General features: G+C 38.1%; 1 protein-coding gene and 1 long non-coding RNA gene across 7 annotated transcripts in view; one reads left to right on the top strand and one right to left on the bottom strand.

Annotated features, from left to right (window-relative positions):
• myo16 (myosin XVI) overlaps positions 1-17,169 on the top strand; it is a 236,169-nt gene extending 219,000 nt beyond the window's left edge. For 4 of the 6 annotated variants that reach the window (XM_082175792.1, XM_082175791.1, XM_082175790.1 and 1 more), the window contains exon 35: positions 13,834-17,169. In XM_082175792.1, coding sequence (XP_082031918.1) covers positions 13,834-14,010 — 177 coding nt within the window. In that variant the 3' untranslated portion in view covers positions 14,011-17,169. Of the gene's footprint in view, positions 1-3,845; positions 3,936-13,833 lie in introns of all 6 variants that reach the window. The other 2 variants (XM_082175793.1, XM_082175794.1) reach the window with 1 other exon arrangement.
• LOC309503200 overlaps positions 1,675-18,861 on the bottom strand; it is a 37,250-nt gene continuing 20,063 nt past the window's right edge. The window contains exons 2-3 of the long non-coding RNA XR_014207562.1: positions 5,981-6,118; positions 1,675-2,108 (exon numbers count right to left, since the gene is read on the bottom strand). This is a non-coding gene — a long non-coding RNA (uncharacterized lncRNA). The remainder of the gene's footprint in view (positions 2,109-5,980; positions 6,119-18,861) is intronic.

Below are 18,861 nucleotides of genomic sequence, written 5' to 3'. Positions count from 1 at the left end.
GCATAGAAATCAACGCCTACATTCTGAAAACTAACGAGCGCCATGGGACACAAAAACCGGATCTTGAACAGTTGGACAGTCAATCATTTAGATCAAATTCCAGTCGGATTTTGACTTAAAGTGTGAATGTAGTTTCAGAATGTAGAGAGAGGCAGCACACTAGATTTTGGACCAAATATAGAATATTTCAGGTATTTCTTCTGTCTCATAATTGTTCCATGTCTGCATAATCTCCCTGCTTTACTCGCCAAGTCATATGGAGTTCCAGTAATGGAAATATGCTTTCATAATAATTGAAAGCGAGAGACCACCACAGTGCACCTGTCACTCTCTACATGTAATTTGTGGCCCCCTGCCGAAGGCCCCACATTATGGAACGTATGCTGGCCTGTAATGATTTATGAATATGTATAATGCTGTGGCCCTGAGATACTCGTCCATAAAGTGGAACACACACTTGTCGTAAACGCGTGTGGGCCAGTAGTTTTTAAATGCAAAACAAATAAGCAGTGTCATTCGAGCTAAGCGGAGCAGTGTAAGGTTCCTGAGAGGAGAGCTGGGGTCCTCTCTCGCTCTCACTCTCACTCAGCTGTGTTGTCATATTTCCCAGCGCTGAGAGCTGTGGATTGTTTGTCCATTAAAAATGAAGCGTCCTAGTTTCTCTAATGGCATCGGCATCCTGCATTTCCAATCCAGTTTGTTCTGGCACAGGGAAAGAATGACAGAAGTCTGTCATTATCCTAATGAACAGTGTAACCAGTCCTTCCCACAAAAATACATTTTGGGTTTACCTGTGAGAGTCACTTGAGAAACCACTCAATTATATTTGCTATAACAGTTAATTTGATTTATTTTCTGACAAAAACAATTAATCTGCATTTAAGACCTAATTATTAGTGCTTTTTTAGACCTTGCCACACATAATGCATTGTATATATCTATAATAAAAAAAGAGAACTGTCCCGCTTAAAGGGATAGTTCACCCAAAAATCGATATTTTGAAGAATATGGTTAACCAAACAGTTGATGGACCCCATTGACTTCCATAATATATATTTATTTCCCATACTATGGAAGTCAATGGAGTCCATCAACTGTTTGGTTAACCATATTCTTCAAAATATCTTTTGTGTTCAGCAGAAGAAAGAAATTTATACTGGTTTGGAACAACATGAGGGTGAGTAAACGATGACAGAATTTTCATTTTTGGGTGAACTATCCCGTTAAAGTGTGCTGGTCCAATGGTTAACTTGCCTACAAATAATTATGGTTTTTGTTTACAAGCCGTATGAATGAACACATTCTATAAAAGCCGCTTTGTTTAATTCTGATTTATGCAATCACAAGCTGCGTAAATTTAAATTATGTACACCGTTCAAAAGTCTGGGGTCGGTAAGATCTCTTATGCTCACCACGGCTGCATTTATCTGATAAAAAATACAGTAAAAAGAGTAATATTGTTAAACATTACAATTTTAAATGTTTTCTATTTGAATATATTATACATTTTATTATTGTGATGACACAGCTGAATTTTCATCAGCCATGATTTGGTGCTTAAGAAACATTTCTTGAATAGCGTTGTGCTGCTTAATATTTTTGCAGAAACCATGATCCCTTTTTCAGGATTATTTAGTAAAATAACATAATTTGTTTAAAATGGGAATATTTTGTAACATGATAGATGTGTCACTTTTGATTAATTGAGTGTGTCATTGCCAAAAAAAAGTATTGTACTCACCACAAACTTTTGAACGGTAGTGTGTATATGATATTACAACGTACTGTACATAGGAACAGGATGTCCGTCGGTTAAACACACACCACATCATGCATTTAAATTCACATGCAGACATCTGTATTGATTTTAATGGCGCAATCTAGTTTGGTTTCACATCCGTCTAACCAGACCAACCTCGCACATTTTTCCATCCTGGAGTCTTGAGCATGTATCGAAATGTTGGGTTGTATTTTAGAAAGGTAACAGGGTAGAAGCACTTTGCATTTTGCATTTCACTAATGACACCCGAGACGCTTTGTACCTCAAGAAGCACTGAATGCCACAGGCTCTCTGGTTACCGGATCCCATTCTGTCCTCGGTTTCCTGCCTGTGTCACATGATAGGGGGTCAAGGTCACAGGACTGCATTGAAACCAGGAAGTGAATGTAAAACATGTTTTAAAAAGACTGATACATATCTACTTAATATCTTTAAACATGTTGTTGTACAGATGCTGAGCTCACCTTTAATGAAACTTAAATTATTCACATGAATAATGAAATATTCAGTGACAGAATCGCCCCCTACAGAGGGAAGTGAGCTACATGCTAGTACTCTCTGAAACTGGACACTAACCTTTCAAACCACATCAACTAGAGTATATGCTCACTCACTACCAATACTCAGTCCTCTGGTAACTTTACACTGAAGTTTCAGATTCGCCACGCTGTGCCAGATACGCTCTCTCAAAACATCGAACAAACCGATGCTAAAATATGTCCACCATCTCGGTCTTGATGTGTTTAGCGATGTGGCATCAAACAACACAAGACTCGATCTTTACCAGTAAAACCCGTCCTTTTATCGAAGGCCTGACTTTAGGTAAAACAGATGGCAGAGAGACGATTTGCTCTCATCACTCAAATGTAACCCCACTAGGGGTCATCCTCAAAGGGACGCTCTACCTCTTAATGTCCTTATGGCACTCGGAAGCAGGAAACAGCCTTTTAATGCTGTATGATGTATTAGCACACGCCTGCTTCATATTTCCCCGTCTCTCACTCCTCCTCTCGTCTGGTCCAGCCGCTCTTTATTGATCCACATTAGAACGTCCCATAACACGCGGAAGATCATGATGTTTAATTATTGATCAGCTTGGTTTCGCCGGAGATTGCGATTGAGAGCGAGAATGAGGCGAGCACAATCCGGCCTTATCAGCAGTCAGATCCGCAGGGTGCAGAAGATTGCTTGGAAAATGACAGCAGGAGGAATGAAGTGTTCCCGGACAGGCGCTCTGGTAATGGAGTACTCTTGCTCCGTGTCTGTATGCGATAAGGTCGGAAGAGGCGTTTCATTCTGACAGATCTGCTGTGTATCACGCAGGCCTGTAGATGTTGACCGACTGTAGATACAGTGTGGCCCCATGAGGTATTTAGACACTTAACCAAGACTTTCAAATGTATGAATGTCATTGGTAATAATTCAATAGCATACCAAGTAGCATCTGTTTGAAAGAAAGATGGCACACACACACATCCATCCATCTGTCTATCATGTCTGTCTGTCTGTATATAAATCATAAAATAGTATATTTACTGTTCAAATTCAAAATATGTGGATGCTCTGTTTTAAAAATGCATATTTTAGAGTATTGAGGAAAAGGAGTACATTTTTATATTCTGAATTTAGCATTATTTGTAAATTGTAATTAATAATGAATTAAAAGCTCTAGAGCGTGGCATCATACCATGTTGCTGATATTCATCGTTTTATCGAAAGTAATTTTGCATGCACTCATGTGATTGATTTAATATTTTGAATATAAGGAATCTAATGTGACTTAAGTGTCTAAATACATTTTGGGGCTACTATAAATAAATAAAAATAAATATTATCAGTCATTGCGTACATGTTTTTTTTTTTTTTTTTTTTTAAGCAACCTTGTACGTAAAATCATACAATCCAGTTTGTTTAGTTAGTTTCTTTGGCATTCAATCATGTCTGCACATCTGTTACAGGTAATCACGTGTATTGAGCACATGATTTCATGTTGTGAAAAGAATGTAAGAAATGCTGTAAATGTGTTTTGAACACTCTCTCTCTCTCTTTCTTTCCTCTCTTCCAGAGGAGTCACCTCAACTTCTCGCCTTTCGGTGCGGGGGCGGCGCTGTAGGCAGGGGGGCTGAATGAGCCCTCAGGCCTGTATAGGGATGGGGTGAGTCTGGTCTATAGCACAGTACCTGACTGGCTGCCCTGTACCTTCCAATTCCCGTCTTTTACGTTTCACTTTTTGCTTCCCATGCTATTGAAGGAAACTGCAGCTCTGCAACATCTAGGATCCGCTCTTGCAATGCAATAGGGACATAATTTGTAATGATGCCGGTACGGTAATCAATATTAAACAAATAATTAAATAAAAAATGACTCATCATTTAGTCATCTACTTAAGCTGTATAGCTTTCTTTCTGTAATGAAATGTGAAAATGAGCTGCAGTTTTTGTTGAAATTTCTCCATTCCTCACCGCTGGTTCTTCTTTCGTTGCTGCATACATGGCGACCCTGCTCTTTCCTTGATCCCTCATTCAATCCAGTCCCTTTTTTTGCGTTCTCTTTCTTCCTAAGTTTTTCTTATTGATTTTCCTCTGAAACAGAGGCTCTTTATGAAGTTTGTCCTCATGCTGAGATGCTCATTGTTGCCTGCTGAATCATGCCTTATAGGGAGTGTGGAGCAGAGCCACGTCTCTGCACTGAATCAATGACTCTTATGTTTCAACCTCAAACTAATGCTCACATGTGCCACACATACGGCCAGCGGGAACAGGCCAGTGTGTAAATGATGTAAACGGATATATACCAGGGATGGCCACTAGTACTCGATTATAAATGACAATAGAGTTTCACTTTATTTTGATGGTCCCTTTAACACATTCTGTTGACTAAGTAACGTTGAACCTACATGTCTACTAACTCCCATTAGAGGGTTAGTCGAGTATTAGTAGACTGGTAGGGTTAGGGTCAGAATTTATTGACATGTAGGCTAAGCTTCTTATAGTCAGTAGAATGTCTGTTGGAGGACCTTCACAATAAAGAGTTAGCAGATATTAAGCAGAGAGTCTACTAATACTGTAATGAGAGTTAATTGACATGCAGTTGCAAAGTTACTTATAGTTAGTAGAATGTTCAAAAGGGACCATCAAAATAAAGTGTTACCGACAACAGTTTATTGATAATAAAAACAGAATTGTGTGACTTTTGTCATCATTAAAACATTTCACACCAATTAAAATCCAGTGATAACTATACACAAATGTGCCAAAACAAACTCAGTTTCATTTGAGGATAATGGTGTCACTTTCTGATACTTTGCATTAGTTTGTTAACTTGATTTAAAAAGTCAAAGAATTCAGCATGTAATTGCTTTAGCAAAATATTATAATAATTGTAATTAATACAATTATTTTGAATAACAATAGCACAATTGTCAAATGCAATCACATTCATACTTAAAAATTCATACATGCATGTTTTTTTTAAAGTATGAGTGTCATTGCATTAAATAGAAAAATGTAAATCCAAGTCAATATTCTTTTGAATAACAAAAGCACAGGCACACTTTGCAAGCATTTAGTTTACAAAAAGAAGTTTTAGATATTAAGATGTTGACTTCTCAAGTAAACAAATGGCCATCCCTGATATATATATATATATATATATACACACACACACAAATTATGTGGTTGTTCTCACAACACGAGTACGGATTCGTTGTTATCCTTGAACTGTGTAGCTCACTTTACCTCAGACGTCCTCTAACTTCATGCCTATAAGCCAACATAGGCTTAGGAGTCACACAGGGTGTCAGATCAGCCTGTACAACCTTTAAATGATCAGGACTGTCCAGGTTTGTCCTGCCTCAACCTGTATTGATATGCCTTTCAAGGTTTTCTCAGCTTTTCTGATGTCCTCAAATTGTCTGAAGGCTTTTCAGGAACATGAAGAGAAGCAGCTGAGGAGCGTTCGTTAGAGGATTATGGTTAGCCATGAGCCTTGCTTTTTTAATTATCTGTCCTTCTGCGCCCATAGGATTTTAATTACTGGTGAAGAGCATGTACCAAGCATGGGATTTGTATGTTCGTGTTTGTTTTTGAGAGAGTGCGGCATCGCCTAAGACATGCTTAGGAGTTTCTCCGAAGATACTAAAGTGCATTTAGGGATAGCGTTACTCTGGTACCAACAGAAGTTTTCAATTTGTTTATTTACCATGTGAAGGGAGACCATCCTCAAAAAAGACATCACATGAACACCGATTTCCTTTGTTAGGAGACTTCCAAGCCTCGTTGCCCTGGGTTCCTCAGTGTTTTCGACAGCTGTATTCCCAGTCTGGCTTATGATGTTCCTCTACAAAGCAAAAGAGAAGCAAAATGATGACAGTTGGAAGCCAAAACAGTTAGAGAAGAACTGGCAGTGTGTTTGATAGTTAAACAGTGAAAATACAATGAATAATCAGGCCTAAATGCGCATGGAACTCCACACAATCTTCAAAACTGGAACATCTGCAATTCGTAGAATTATACAAATCCTTCCATGTTTGTTTATTAAGTATTATGGCTAATTTTATAATGCTTTCAGATATCAGTAAAACTTTAGTATTCTTAGTTCCATTTAATACATTCTACATATTTAAATTAATTTGTCAGATTTTCAAAATCAGCACAGAAAACAGTCTTTTGATGTCAAAATAGTACCAAAAAGTAACATTTTTGGACATGGCACCTCAAAACTACTATGGTATTTTGTACCATGTAGCCATGGTATTCCTGCAAGTACTATGGTAAATGCAGTAATCATTCAGTACCATGGTAAACAGAATGTCAAATGAAATTACCATCTACTTCAACATAACTTTTTCTGTAAGGGAATTAATAAACCCTCACCAAGAAAAGGCACAAACGTAGTACTATGGTACAGTGATGGTATCTGATGGTAATACCATTGTACTGTGATATAAACCAATGTACTGAAATATTATCATTTACAGTAATATTTTTAAAGTGACAGTAAAGACTTTTATGCAACTTATGTTGCAGAAGATTTAAATTAAATTCTGTTCTTTTGAACTTAAGACAATTTTCTTCTTTTTTTTCAGAATATATTGAGCAGCAAATCAACATATTAGAATGATTTCTAAAATATCATGTGACACTGAAGACTGGAGTAATGATGTTGAAAATTTAGCTTTGCCACCACAGGAATAAATTACATTTTAAAATAGTTTAAGTAGAAAACAGTTGTTTTAAATTGTAATACTATTTCACAATATTGCTGTTTTTACTTTACTTTTGATCAAATAAATGCAGCCTTGGTGAGCATAAGAGACTTTAAAAATAAATCTTAAAAATCTATCCTCAACCCAAACTTTTGAGCAACAAAAGAAACATGGTGATTTTTTGGTAAATATTTTTGCAGGCAAACACATGGATTCTCTTACAGTTTTCACAGGTTTTTTTTTTTTTCTTTTTTTTTTTTTTTTTACGAGATGCTATGAGAAAATGTGGAATTTCAAATCCTCCTGGAATTGAGAATTGAAAGACCCCCACACATCTGCTCATGACTGGTCACCGTGAGGGGATCCCATGGGTTCTTGTAGAGGGGCGGGACAGGATAAGAGAGGAGGAGAGCATACTAATCTTCTTAAAGGCTGAATGATAAAAGAGCCATTGGAGAATCCAACTGCACATCTGTACGGCCTGGACAGAGAGATTAACATGCATATCTCTATAGACCACAATCTGAATTCACTCCCCAAAAGAATATAGAGACCTTCATACCCCTCAAGCTGGAATAAGGAAGGGTGTACCGATAAGGCAGGTCCATTGAAGTTTGAGAAATATTGATGCACAGTGCTTCTCAACTGCTTTTGTTTCAAGACCCAGATTTTACACTGGGCATTATAAGTGGCTTCAAGTTTTCATCATATATAAAGTAACATTTCTTTAAAATTAAACATTGAAATGTAATATTACATTCTTCATAGGCCAAACAAATTGCAAAATTGTTAATATGCTGGATAGTAGGCTATATGTCTTGGAGAATATCTCTTGAATTTATGCATGTATGCATTCATTTAGGCCAATTTAGTAGTAGTAGTAGTAGTAGTAGTAGCCTTTTTCACTTAGTCACAAGTACCAGCGAAATTAGCCATTAACCTGTCCATACAAACATACATACAATTTATGTACATAACATACAATTTATGCTTAAAACCAGGGGGCAATATATTTTTCAATTGTAAAATAAAGATAGTAAGTAAAAATATCCAAACATCTTCAAAACAAAATTGTGTAACATAACACTTTTCAGAGAATAGGCTATGTTGTGAATTTATTTATGAACTTATTTGTTTTCTTAACATATTTAACATAAATATTTTCCAATAGTACAACCAAGATAGCAAGAACAAATATCTAGTAGCCTATATCTAGACTTGTTTTCTGAGAATATATTTTGAATTCTCTACACTTATTTTTCAAATATTATGCTTAAACCAAGAAAAGAAAAAAATTAAATGGTGTAAGATAATGAACTTAAAAGTATGATTTAATTAAAATTATGAAGAAATTATGAAAAGAAATATATTTGTCACAGTGCTTCTCGACAACTTGTTTCATGACCCAGATTTTACCCGATAAGTTATCATATAGAAATTAAAAAAAGTATGTAAAACTTTAGTAAAACATTGAAATGTACTAATATCACAATGAACTACATAGGCCAAATAATCAAAATTGTGAACATGCTGAATTGGACCATTTTTGTTTCTTGAATGCAACAGTTTCATGCTCTCAGCAGTCAATACTTCACACAACAAAGCACACCGTGGTCGACAATAAAACTTCATTGGAAGTTTGATTGGACATTTTTTCTTCCTTTTAAAAAGTTCATAAGCCTGTTTATTTCACTATCTTAATCAAACACCATTATATGGTGAGTTCCATTTGAATGTTTCGCTCCATGATCCTATCAGAACAGACATGACACATTTTTAGCTTGTGACCCACCAGTTGAAAACCACTGCAGATGCTAAAGACACTTTGAGAAAATGTTGAAAAGCATATGAACATTAAAAAGCCATTTTATCAGTTGTCATTTCTGCCACCTCAATATAAATAGTATCCAGTTTTGCTGTATACAGCATAGATAAGAAATAACGAGAGATGGTATCTCATATAAAGGACAATGAGGAGAACGTAAGAGGCGGAGAAAGCAAGTTATGTGTTCCGCCGAATGCCCCAGCAGAGTGAGAATCCCATAACATGCGTGTTAATAATGATTCCCTGACCTTTGCCCTTTGTATCAAGATTGCTTTAGTAGGTGTCGGGGGTAATGCAGTGCAGTCCTTGCTGCAGAAGCCTCATGGATGATAAGAACGTGATGAGCCTCGCATGTCCCCGCTGACCTTTCACTGCGCTGACATTCAGGCATGACCCGTATTGAGTTCCAGCCCTCTATCTCATGAAGGGTGAGCCAGGCTGAATGTCAGCCACGGGCCGCCCCTTTCCCCAGGGATGAGGTATTTCCATGTGTCCTCCCCTTCTTCTGAGCCTACTGACCAGCTGCCCTTATTTACATACTTTCAAAATTACGGCCCTTTAGTTTGGCACATGCTGTTAGTGTGTTGTTTTAGGATTTTTTAAAATGTATGCAGTTGAAAAGAGAGTTGTACTCTTTTCTTAATTTTCTTAATAGTATATAAATATCATGCGTATTTGAGGATTATTTTTCTTATACTGGCAAACATTACAAACAAGGAGAAAGAAAATCCAGTAATGCAAGAAAATTTACTTAATTCAAGTTAGGTTATATTCTCTGAAATTGTCTATATATTTGCTTATGAAATCATTTTATTCTTTCAAGGATTTTTAACTGCCGTATTTTGAACTGTTATCCATGTGCTTTACCCATGGATTTGAACACTAGCGCGTAATGGGGGCCATTTGTTGTTTGGAAACCTCCAGAGACACCATCTCATCTGAATTGCAAAGGCTGAATCGCTGAATATTCTGGCAATTGATTGTCAAAGAACTGGTTGTCCCTGATGGTTTCAGAGGCTGGGCTAAATTTAGAGTATAAGTGGTCATGTAGCCCGCCTTGTCTGTATCTACATCTGTAAGTGTGCATGTGTGCCCTTTGATGAAGCGCATAAATAATGCAAGGTTAAATATGATGAGGTTTTTTGGCTTGAATATGAATAGCTGCATGTGATCCAGGTGCTTTGTGTGTGGCTTTGTGTACCGTCCAGATAGCATTACAGGTGTGAATGCAGTGATTGACACAGACGTTGTGCTTGGTCTTAATGAGTGTGCGTGATTGACTGACTGACTGTGTGTGTGTGTGTGTGTGTGTGTGTGTGTGTGTGTGTGTGTGTGTGTGTGTGTGTGTGTGTGTGTGTGTGTGTGTGTGTGTGTGTGTGTGTGTGTGTGTGTGTGTGTGTGTGTGTGTGTGTGTGTGTGTGTGTGTGTGTGTGTACGATATGTTCGGTACACTGTGTGCCATCTTTGTGCTAGGGAAGTGATGTCAGAAATGAGAGTCGACAGATAGGTGTAAATTATGGATCAGTACTTTCGAGCAGCGTACGTGGGTGTGCATGTCTGTAAAGGGCCTGGATTCCTAGAATACGCTTCTGCTGTACTGTAACATCGCCACTGCACTCTCACAATGTTTCTGGATGAGTTCTCTCTCAGAGCAGACTGGAGTGGTGAAATAGGCCAGGGGCATCCCGTTACGTCATTTGAGATAGTCTAACAACAGTATCCACTGTATGCTTGTCCCCCGTATCTCCCTAAACACTCTCCTCGTGCAGAGAACAGGAGGATTATCAGCATTAAACATACATTCCCCCTAGTTATGACATGAAGGGTTTAAGGGAGTGTCATAAAATTAGCATATCAAACATATTAGTTACAGTGATTTGAACTCTCAGTAGATTTTTCCTGGTCCCCAACTCTACTTATATTCCTCACCATGTATATTTAGGTATTAATTTTGAAATCTGAAAATATCTGATCTTGTTTTAAGGATTTTTGCTGGCCTTTTTGTTTTGTTTTTCGTTTTCTTCATTCTGTTGGATTCTCATCTACGCGCTTTAGACACCAGTTATTAATTGGGGCCATTTCTCATTTGGAAACCTCCAGTCACACCATCTCATTTGAATTGCAAAGTCTGAATCGCTGAATTATTCTGTCAATTGATTATAAAAGAAATTGATGTCCCAGACTGTTTTTTTTTTCTGTTTTTTTTTTTTTTCAAAAACTGAACTGTAGATTTCAAAGCTGCTTTTTGGTTATTTCTGTTGTATTTCAGCACATTAAACGCGTATCCAACACTTGCAACAGGGATGCTTCACCCGGAGCAACCTTGCTCAAGGGCAGTAGTTGGTTCAGTCTAAGGTTCGATCCAGGTTAACAGCCCAGATTGGTTCTTCCTTTATGTACAAAAGACCGTTTGTAAGGATTATGTAAGTTCCACTTATTAACTTTACGAATAACAACAGATGACAGTCTCTCCTGTTATTCACTCATCTGACGTCCTATTATGGCTCGTTTCCACTGAGCGGTACGATACGGTACAGTACGATTCGGGATGGTAAATCCTGATCTGGCTTGCATTTCCACTGCCAACAGTACCCTTACTTGATAGGCGTGGTGTAGCCTATGCCGGAAAGAAGTGATCAACGTCATTTTTGCGCGAAGAAGAAAGCGACATTGTAAACAACAATGGATGACAGAGTAGATCTTGTTCTTGATTCTCGGCATGTTTGTCACAAGAAGACAAGCGTCGACATTAGGTGTTTCGCAACACCAAGAAAGCAAAGTTCGGACTAGCCAAGTCCGACTCACGCCGCCTTCACACTGGCAGTTGAAATCAGCTCCGTAATACGCAATACGCCCCCAGCGGACGTCGTACTACACCGTTGAAAAGCTTCGGAAGTGAGTAGAACAAAAATGGCGGAGAGATTAACGGTTGATTTTGTCAGTGTCAGAATGTACAATTCTGTATGATCTCTCTGATGAGGGTTATAGAGACATTAATCTGAAGGCTGCTGCGTGGAGGAAAGTTCCCCAGGACGTTGACATGTCAGGTCGGCTAAATGTGATATAGTGGTATATAGGGCTTTTAATTGTATTAACTGCCCTAATAACGTTAGAAAATCATGAAAATAAAAAAATGACATGACAACTTATCGTTATAAAATCATTATTTATTTTATTAAAAGTTGAGAATTCAGTTTTGTTTATCAGTACCATAGCAACGCTAACTTCCGCTGGAATTGTCGAATAGGAACCGTCCGTAGCCTTTCGCAAGAGTTCAATTTTTTTAACGCATCCGGATGACCAACGGACACGATTTTTTCGCACCGCACTCGTTCGGACCCGGTTCGCACCCATTCGCATGCGGTCTGCGAATCTCCATAGGAAATGAATGACTTCCGGTCGTTTCGTAGCCGTATCGGAGCCAGTGTGAAGGCGGCGTCAGGAGGAGAATGACTCCCGAGGACGCGAGTCCGGTAATTTTGCAAATGGAACAGCTCATTCTTGAAAGTGTCACTCAGCTCGCTCTGCTACTCCGGTAATCTCTGTACATTTTAGGCAACATTAAAACGAAATATGTTATAAAACACCACACTGCCTCTTTTCGTTTTCATTTAAAGAAATCTTAAACATTTTAGCCACACAAATGTGGTTCAGGCAACACGTATTGATTATATTCACTGCATGTATAACGTTAGCCTATTTGTATAACAAAACGAAATATAAAACTCAACCCTGTCTCTTTTTGTTTCAATTTTAAAAAATATTAAACTTATTAATATGGTTCAGGCAAAATGTGCATTTGTACTCTGATCATCTTCACTGTAATGAAATTAAAAATGACAAAACTCAACCCTGTCTCTTTTTGTTAAATTTCAGTTTTATCAATAATAGCCATTATAAAAGTATAAGTGAAAGGTACAAGAAGCTATACAATAAGAAATAGCCTAAAGCAAACAATTCAGTCAAACATACAAAGTCAGCGCTCTCTAATGTTACAACGGTAAAGTTAAATAGCCTAAATATAAAGTTATGAAATTTCACTTAGCCCTCAGCCAAAACGATTGGCCAGGGAACAAATGATAGATTCACGAGACCAAAGATTGTCCGTTAGATACACAATAATTATATCTCATGTTTAACCACTACAGAGACGCCAGAGTTGGCGGCAAATGTCAGAAGGACTAGCAGAGGAAAGGCTGTTCCAGGCGGGGTACATGAGCGCAGAGCGCCCGGTGATCTCACAACCTGGATAAAATTCTCATACATCTTTATAAATAAACCACAGATTTGAGCTTTAAACAACTACATTCTCGACTGAAAAACTCTTAAAACTACATTTTGTGACACAATAGCAGTAGTATTGTATTTCAACTGTATATAAAAAAAATGGCGTATCTTATGAATCTTAGAACAAATGGACAGGGAGCTTTCTTTTTGACCAAACTAAAGCCATGTGACTTTCCCTCATCCCTGCATCTGTCATGAATGGATCAGAGGCACAGCAGGAGGTCCTGTTCCATTTGTGGCATTTACCAGCTGCAGATGATTGGGATGGATTGATTTATCTGTTTATTGATTACGCTTGTATGATGGATGGGAGGCGCCCATGGGTGGGTTTTGTGTATGTGCGTATGTTAGGGTTGCCAGTTGCATCAGGCAGCAGCTGTTAGGAGAGGTGTTTTTCTTTTCTTTTTATTCTTTTAACATCAATAGGTCCTTCTAATCCAGGTACTTGCACTTTTATTCTCTTTCTCAATTCATCCATACAATGACTTGAATACACCTCTTCTTTGATTTTTCCTATTCTTTACCATGGACACTCGTATTTATTGTATGACATAATATCTTCGCTCAAATCACAGCTCCACCAAATGCTGAACACATTTCATTTCCTGCTTTAGCTGCTTTGATGGAACTGAAGTGTTCAGGAAAGTAGCCCTTCAGGAGCAGGGTTGGCTACCCCTGCTGTAGATCCATCCATTATGCACCATACTAAACATGACCTTTCTGTCATTTTCTCAGGTGCTCCAGAGGTCACGTGCGTGTGGGGATCAGCGGGCCACTCTGCAGGAATTAATGCGCTGGCGGAGGAGTGTTTGTGACGGTCGACCGGACTGGCAGAACGCTTGGCTCCACACAAACACCTCACCCACCCTAACGGTGAAGACCAAGAGTCCCAGAAAGAAAGCATCACCCTAGAGATTGTGGTCTTCTTGAGTTAAACCTCAGTTAAGCCCCAGTCCTTAGGCCTGATGGCCTTTTTGTTTTGCCCCTCACATAGGGGTGATGTCCTCTAAACAGAGCCAGACTCTGAACTCAGGAGAAGAGGGCATCCCAATTTGTTCTTGTTCCTCTCTTCACTTCTTTTGAAAGAATCAAAGGTTCCTTGGAAAATTTGCTCTACACGTCTCTCCAACTAATGACCAACTGGGACCAAATAACATGCAGCCCCCAAAGACTACCAATCTCTGTCCTGAAGAAACAAAGGGGACATGGCTATTAAGATTCCCATTCGCAGTGTTCTGAACATCTCGCTGTCTGAAAGTTCATCACATCGCTTTGATTGCAACTCATCTATGCTATCTTAGGGCTTTGCAAACATCTCAACTGTGCTACTGCGTGCTATAGTCTACATTGTGAGCCATATTTTAGTTTTAAACCCTGGTGCTGGTCGCTCCATATGTGGTTGTTGTTGCCTGGGTTGGGTAAAAAGTGCCAGTTCTGTTCCAACTCAAGCACTCGAGGCACATGGACGTGACAGACCTTAAAGTTTACAAAACTTTGTGTTGACCTCATAGGCCTAGCTTTGTGAACAAAGTCCTCCTTCAGGTTCAGAAAAGCAACTACACCTCACACTTTTTCAGGTGCTTTGGTTACCCTCCATCAGTGTTGGCAACCATCACACACAGGTTGTGACCTTACAAAGAGGTCAGGGTTCAGGGAAATTATCAGTAACAAGTCAACAACATTTCCACCAGCTTCTGGACTACATTCATCGTTCACTGTAGGCTAATGTGCGTACACTTCTGCAACATGAAACCCAGAGGTTTCACAAGACATACAGTTGACGAACTTGAAGGAACCTGATTTATATCGAATGGTTAAAGAGCACAATTCTCCAAATACACCTTTAGATGGAACAATCATTACTGGTGGATGAATATTACTGCCGATTTGACTCAGACAACTCCTGCAACAAGAGTTCTTGGACTTTTCCTCAAAGGTGCTTATGTACGAATGCTGGGTTATATGGTAACATGTTAGTAGACGATCTGTACAAACAGCGCATGATCTTTGGTCCCCCTGAAGTTTCAGAATATTCTCTCGTAGTTCTTGGTCTCGAGGCATATGGTTTATCCATACAGTGTGCACGTACAGATGTATTACCTGAAATAACTTGGGTAAATATTTTTGGACTTTTAACACTGGGTTCACACCAGGAAGCCCCACCATAAGCACAGCCATGTACCTGACGTATACAGGCGCTTTTCTGAGAATAAGCAGAACTTGACCTTCTGGTTCTGGTTGTCTTAAATATGACTGAATAGATGGGTTATGTACAGATTGCAAATGTTTTATGAGTATATTGGCAAATTATTGTCTTTATAATGGAAAGTTATTCCCGAATGTTCAAGGGTGCAATGACAGAAGGACTAAAGTGGTGGGTTTTATAGTGTGAATATCATTTTAGTACAGAATGATTGTTTATTCATGGTAAACTCTTTAGCCGTTCTCCATCCACATAGGACTGCGGTCAATCTTTGAAATGTATAAAGATATTTAATTTATTGTACAGAACTTTTGTGTTTGCAAGTACGTTTGAGTTGCACTTTGCCGCTGTTTCGTTTAAGCTTCATTAAGAGCGTCACTTCACGTCTATTTACGTACTAACTTGCTGAAAAAAGGGTCCCCAAATGTTACACCTTCTAGAAAAAGTTCATTCAACTCCTCTGACACAATGATCTATGTCAAGTTCTTTGGTCTCAATATTTAAATGTCAATCTTAATATTTAACATAGGCCTACATTAAATCTGAGAAAACAGTGACTTAATATGTATGGTCTACATAATCAGTTTTGTTCAATGATTGTATTAAAACAGTAGGCTACATTATTTTCAATGTAAAACGTGATCTAAAATTCACTCAAAATAACAATGTAGAGGTGCTTTTTAAGACCCAGTCATACTTTCTGGCTCTATAAGTCGTTACAAACCGCTCTGAAAGAGGCTGCTAAGGCTTATGTTTCTCATATCTTCTAGGCCTAACTCTAATCTACCCAACTAATGTGAATACTCCCTTTCCCCATTCCATTGGGCATCTTTCACTGCTGTGCAGTCCTGCAGAACAGAGACGCATATTAAAATCACTGTGCAGGCCGGTGCTGATGGAGACCGGAACTCACTTCATGGGTTTGCTCCACAGTTTTGGAATGGCTGCTTTGCATCGCTACTGCTTAACAGGGTTACGACACTATTATTTGAAACATTAATTTATTGAAAAAAAAAAAATGCTATTTTATAATGTCTAGTATTGACATGCCATCAATACTACAAAAGCAAAAAGAGAATGAAAAGAACTGTACAGTATAAGCCCATTTTTCTACTCCGTTGTTAAAAAGGGAACGTATGTTAAAGCATGAGATCTCTCTTACTTACACACTTCATCTGTCTGTTTTTCTGTGCTTAGTCTGATACAGTGTGGAGAAATAGACTTCATTGGATCATGCCTGTTGTCTTAACTGGTGCTGTGAAACCATCCAGACATGCTGTTATGAACTTCTCACCTTCCAGCCCAACACGGCCTCGTTATAATGGACTTATTGTTTTGATAGCAAAATAATGGCCAGTAATGGTTTGGTTAAGCTCAGTATGTAGTGAAATATCTCCCAGTGTTGTAGTCGAGACAAGTTCATTCGAGTTCAAGTCATGACCGTGACCAGAATAGGGTTGAGTTCAAGACCATGTTTTCTTGCCTCTCTTGACTTGATCTCGACTGTTTTCTGGTCTTGACTCGGATTCCCTCTTCTGGTCTAGGTCTTGACTCCAACTCGAATGAGCTGGTCTCAAATACAACACTGACATCTTCATCTCAAATATGCTCAAATATGCAGAGCTCAACAAAATATTAAATTACCATGGCTGTTACTGTCTTTTGTAGTCAATGTGTTTTCTTTCTTGTTTTTTTTCTGATCCTTCTGTAAATTATATATAAACATGCCTGTTACTTCAATACATGTCTGTGGGCAAAAAAAAAAAAAAAATTTATGTCTTGGTAAATATTTTGTTTTGAAATGTTTTATAAAGTTCCTGTACAGCAATAAAGCACAGTGTCAGTCAACTGGCAAAAAATCTGGTCATTTCTTAAAATGGGGGGAGGAGGTATTTGAAGAAATTAGTTTGAAAGACCCCTGGCTCCCTGTTAAACCCCAGCCTGGTTCACTTAGGCCCTGTTTACACCTGGTATTAAGATGCGTTTTGGTCGATCGGATCACATCCCGTTTACACCTGCTGTTTTAATTTGTCTCTTTTGTCCACTTTCAACCACTTCTATCCTGATTTCTTCGAGGGGAGGGTCTGTAGGCAGGTAAATGTATGTTTATTTTTTCAGATCTAATGGACAAAATAAGCGTGCGCAATTTACATATGAACGTGCCCGAATATTGCCCGTATCACGAATATTGCAATCATTTGCATTTTCGCTCAAAAATAAGAATGGAAGTATGGTTAAGTAGGGTGGGAGTGGGGGTTGGGATATTGAATTGTCACAGTGTATTCATGTTCACATTCTGGCTTGTTTATTGCTAATCAAAAAAAAGTGAAGCCTAAAAAAAACAAAAAAACCATGGTCTGTGTGTGCCATTTAACATTGTACTAAAACAAACTAAATTTCTGCAATGCTACAGCGTAAATAATTAAATAGAATATACTTTTAGTTTGCAAAATAAATACTTTGTTCCTGGCAACAAGTTGGGTCGATAAATTTGAATGTTCTCTTGTGCTCAACAAGGACTTTTTTCAGGATTATTCGATGAAGAGAAAGTTCAAAAGAACAGCATTTTTATTTTAAATATTTTTTGTAATGTGTTTTTGCGGGGGGAAAAATATGAATATCTTTCCAAAAGATAAAGGTAAAACTACATTAAGGTCTCGTTTGTTAACATTAGTTAATGCATTAACTAACATGAACTAACACGGAGTAATACATTTGGTTACTATATTTTAAAATTTTTGTAAATGTTAGTTAATAAAAATAGTCGTTCATTGAATCACAGTGCATTAACTTATGTTAACAAATACAACTTTTGATTTTAACAATGTTTTAGAGAATGTTCAAATGAACATTAAATTAGATGAATAAATGCTGTAGTATTTATTTTGTATACCCGTTAACATTCTTAGTTCATGTTAATTAATGAAACCTTATTGTAAATTGTTACCAAAATACAGTAGTCAACATTTGAAGTGGATCATAAGTTCATCAAAGTTGTCCTAAGACAAGAACGGGTATTGTTCAAAATTCATGTATAACTTTGATGAAAGTTTTTCAAAACCTTCATGACTGCAAACGTTTGAACGGGATTGTTTGTGTATAAATGCTAATCACACATATGAAATTTTCACTATATCTCCCAGTCCTACAGGAGTTTTACACTGACCGTTAACTGGTTATTGTTTATTTCAACATCAGGATTTTTTTTGCAAACTGAACAGTGAAGTCTAGATTACAATCTCACAAACAGACAGAAATAGAGGCCTTCCTTCCGCCTGACCAAAACAGCAAACATCCGGAGCTGTTCCCCAGCACACAGGGTATGTAACCGGTGCTTATGTGAGCGTGTAATATTGCATAATGTGGCGATTTGAATGAGGGGTGTGTGTGTGCGTGTGTGTGTTTACTGTTAGACAGTGTAGGGCTGGGATCAGAGCTTGTGTAAGCTGATTACACTCTTATCGCTCACTGGGCCATAAAGACAAGCAAAGACTCGTAAATCAGACCACACAGAACAACAGGACCACACGCTATCCATGTCACATGTTCAAAACAACACC

This window comes from Leuciscus leuciscus, assembly GCF_965113295.1.
Source record: "Leuciscus leuciscus genome assembly, chromosome: 7".
NCBI lineage: Eukaryota > Metazoa > Chordata > Actinopteri > Cypriniformes > Leuciscidae > Leuciscus > Leuciscus leuciscus.
Note: the sequence above shows the minus strand (reverse complement) of the source record. Positions and strands in the feature narration are given on the sequence as shown.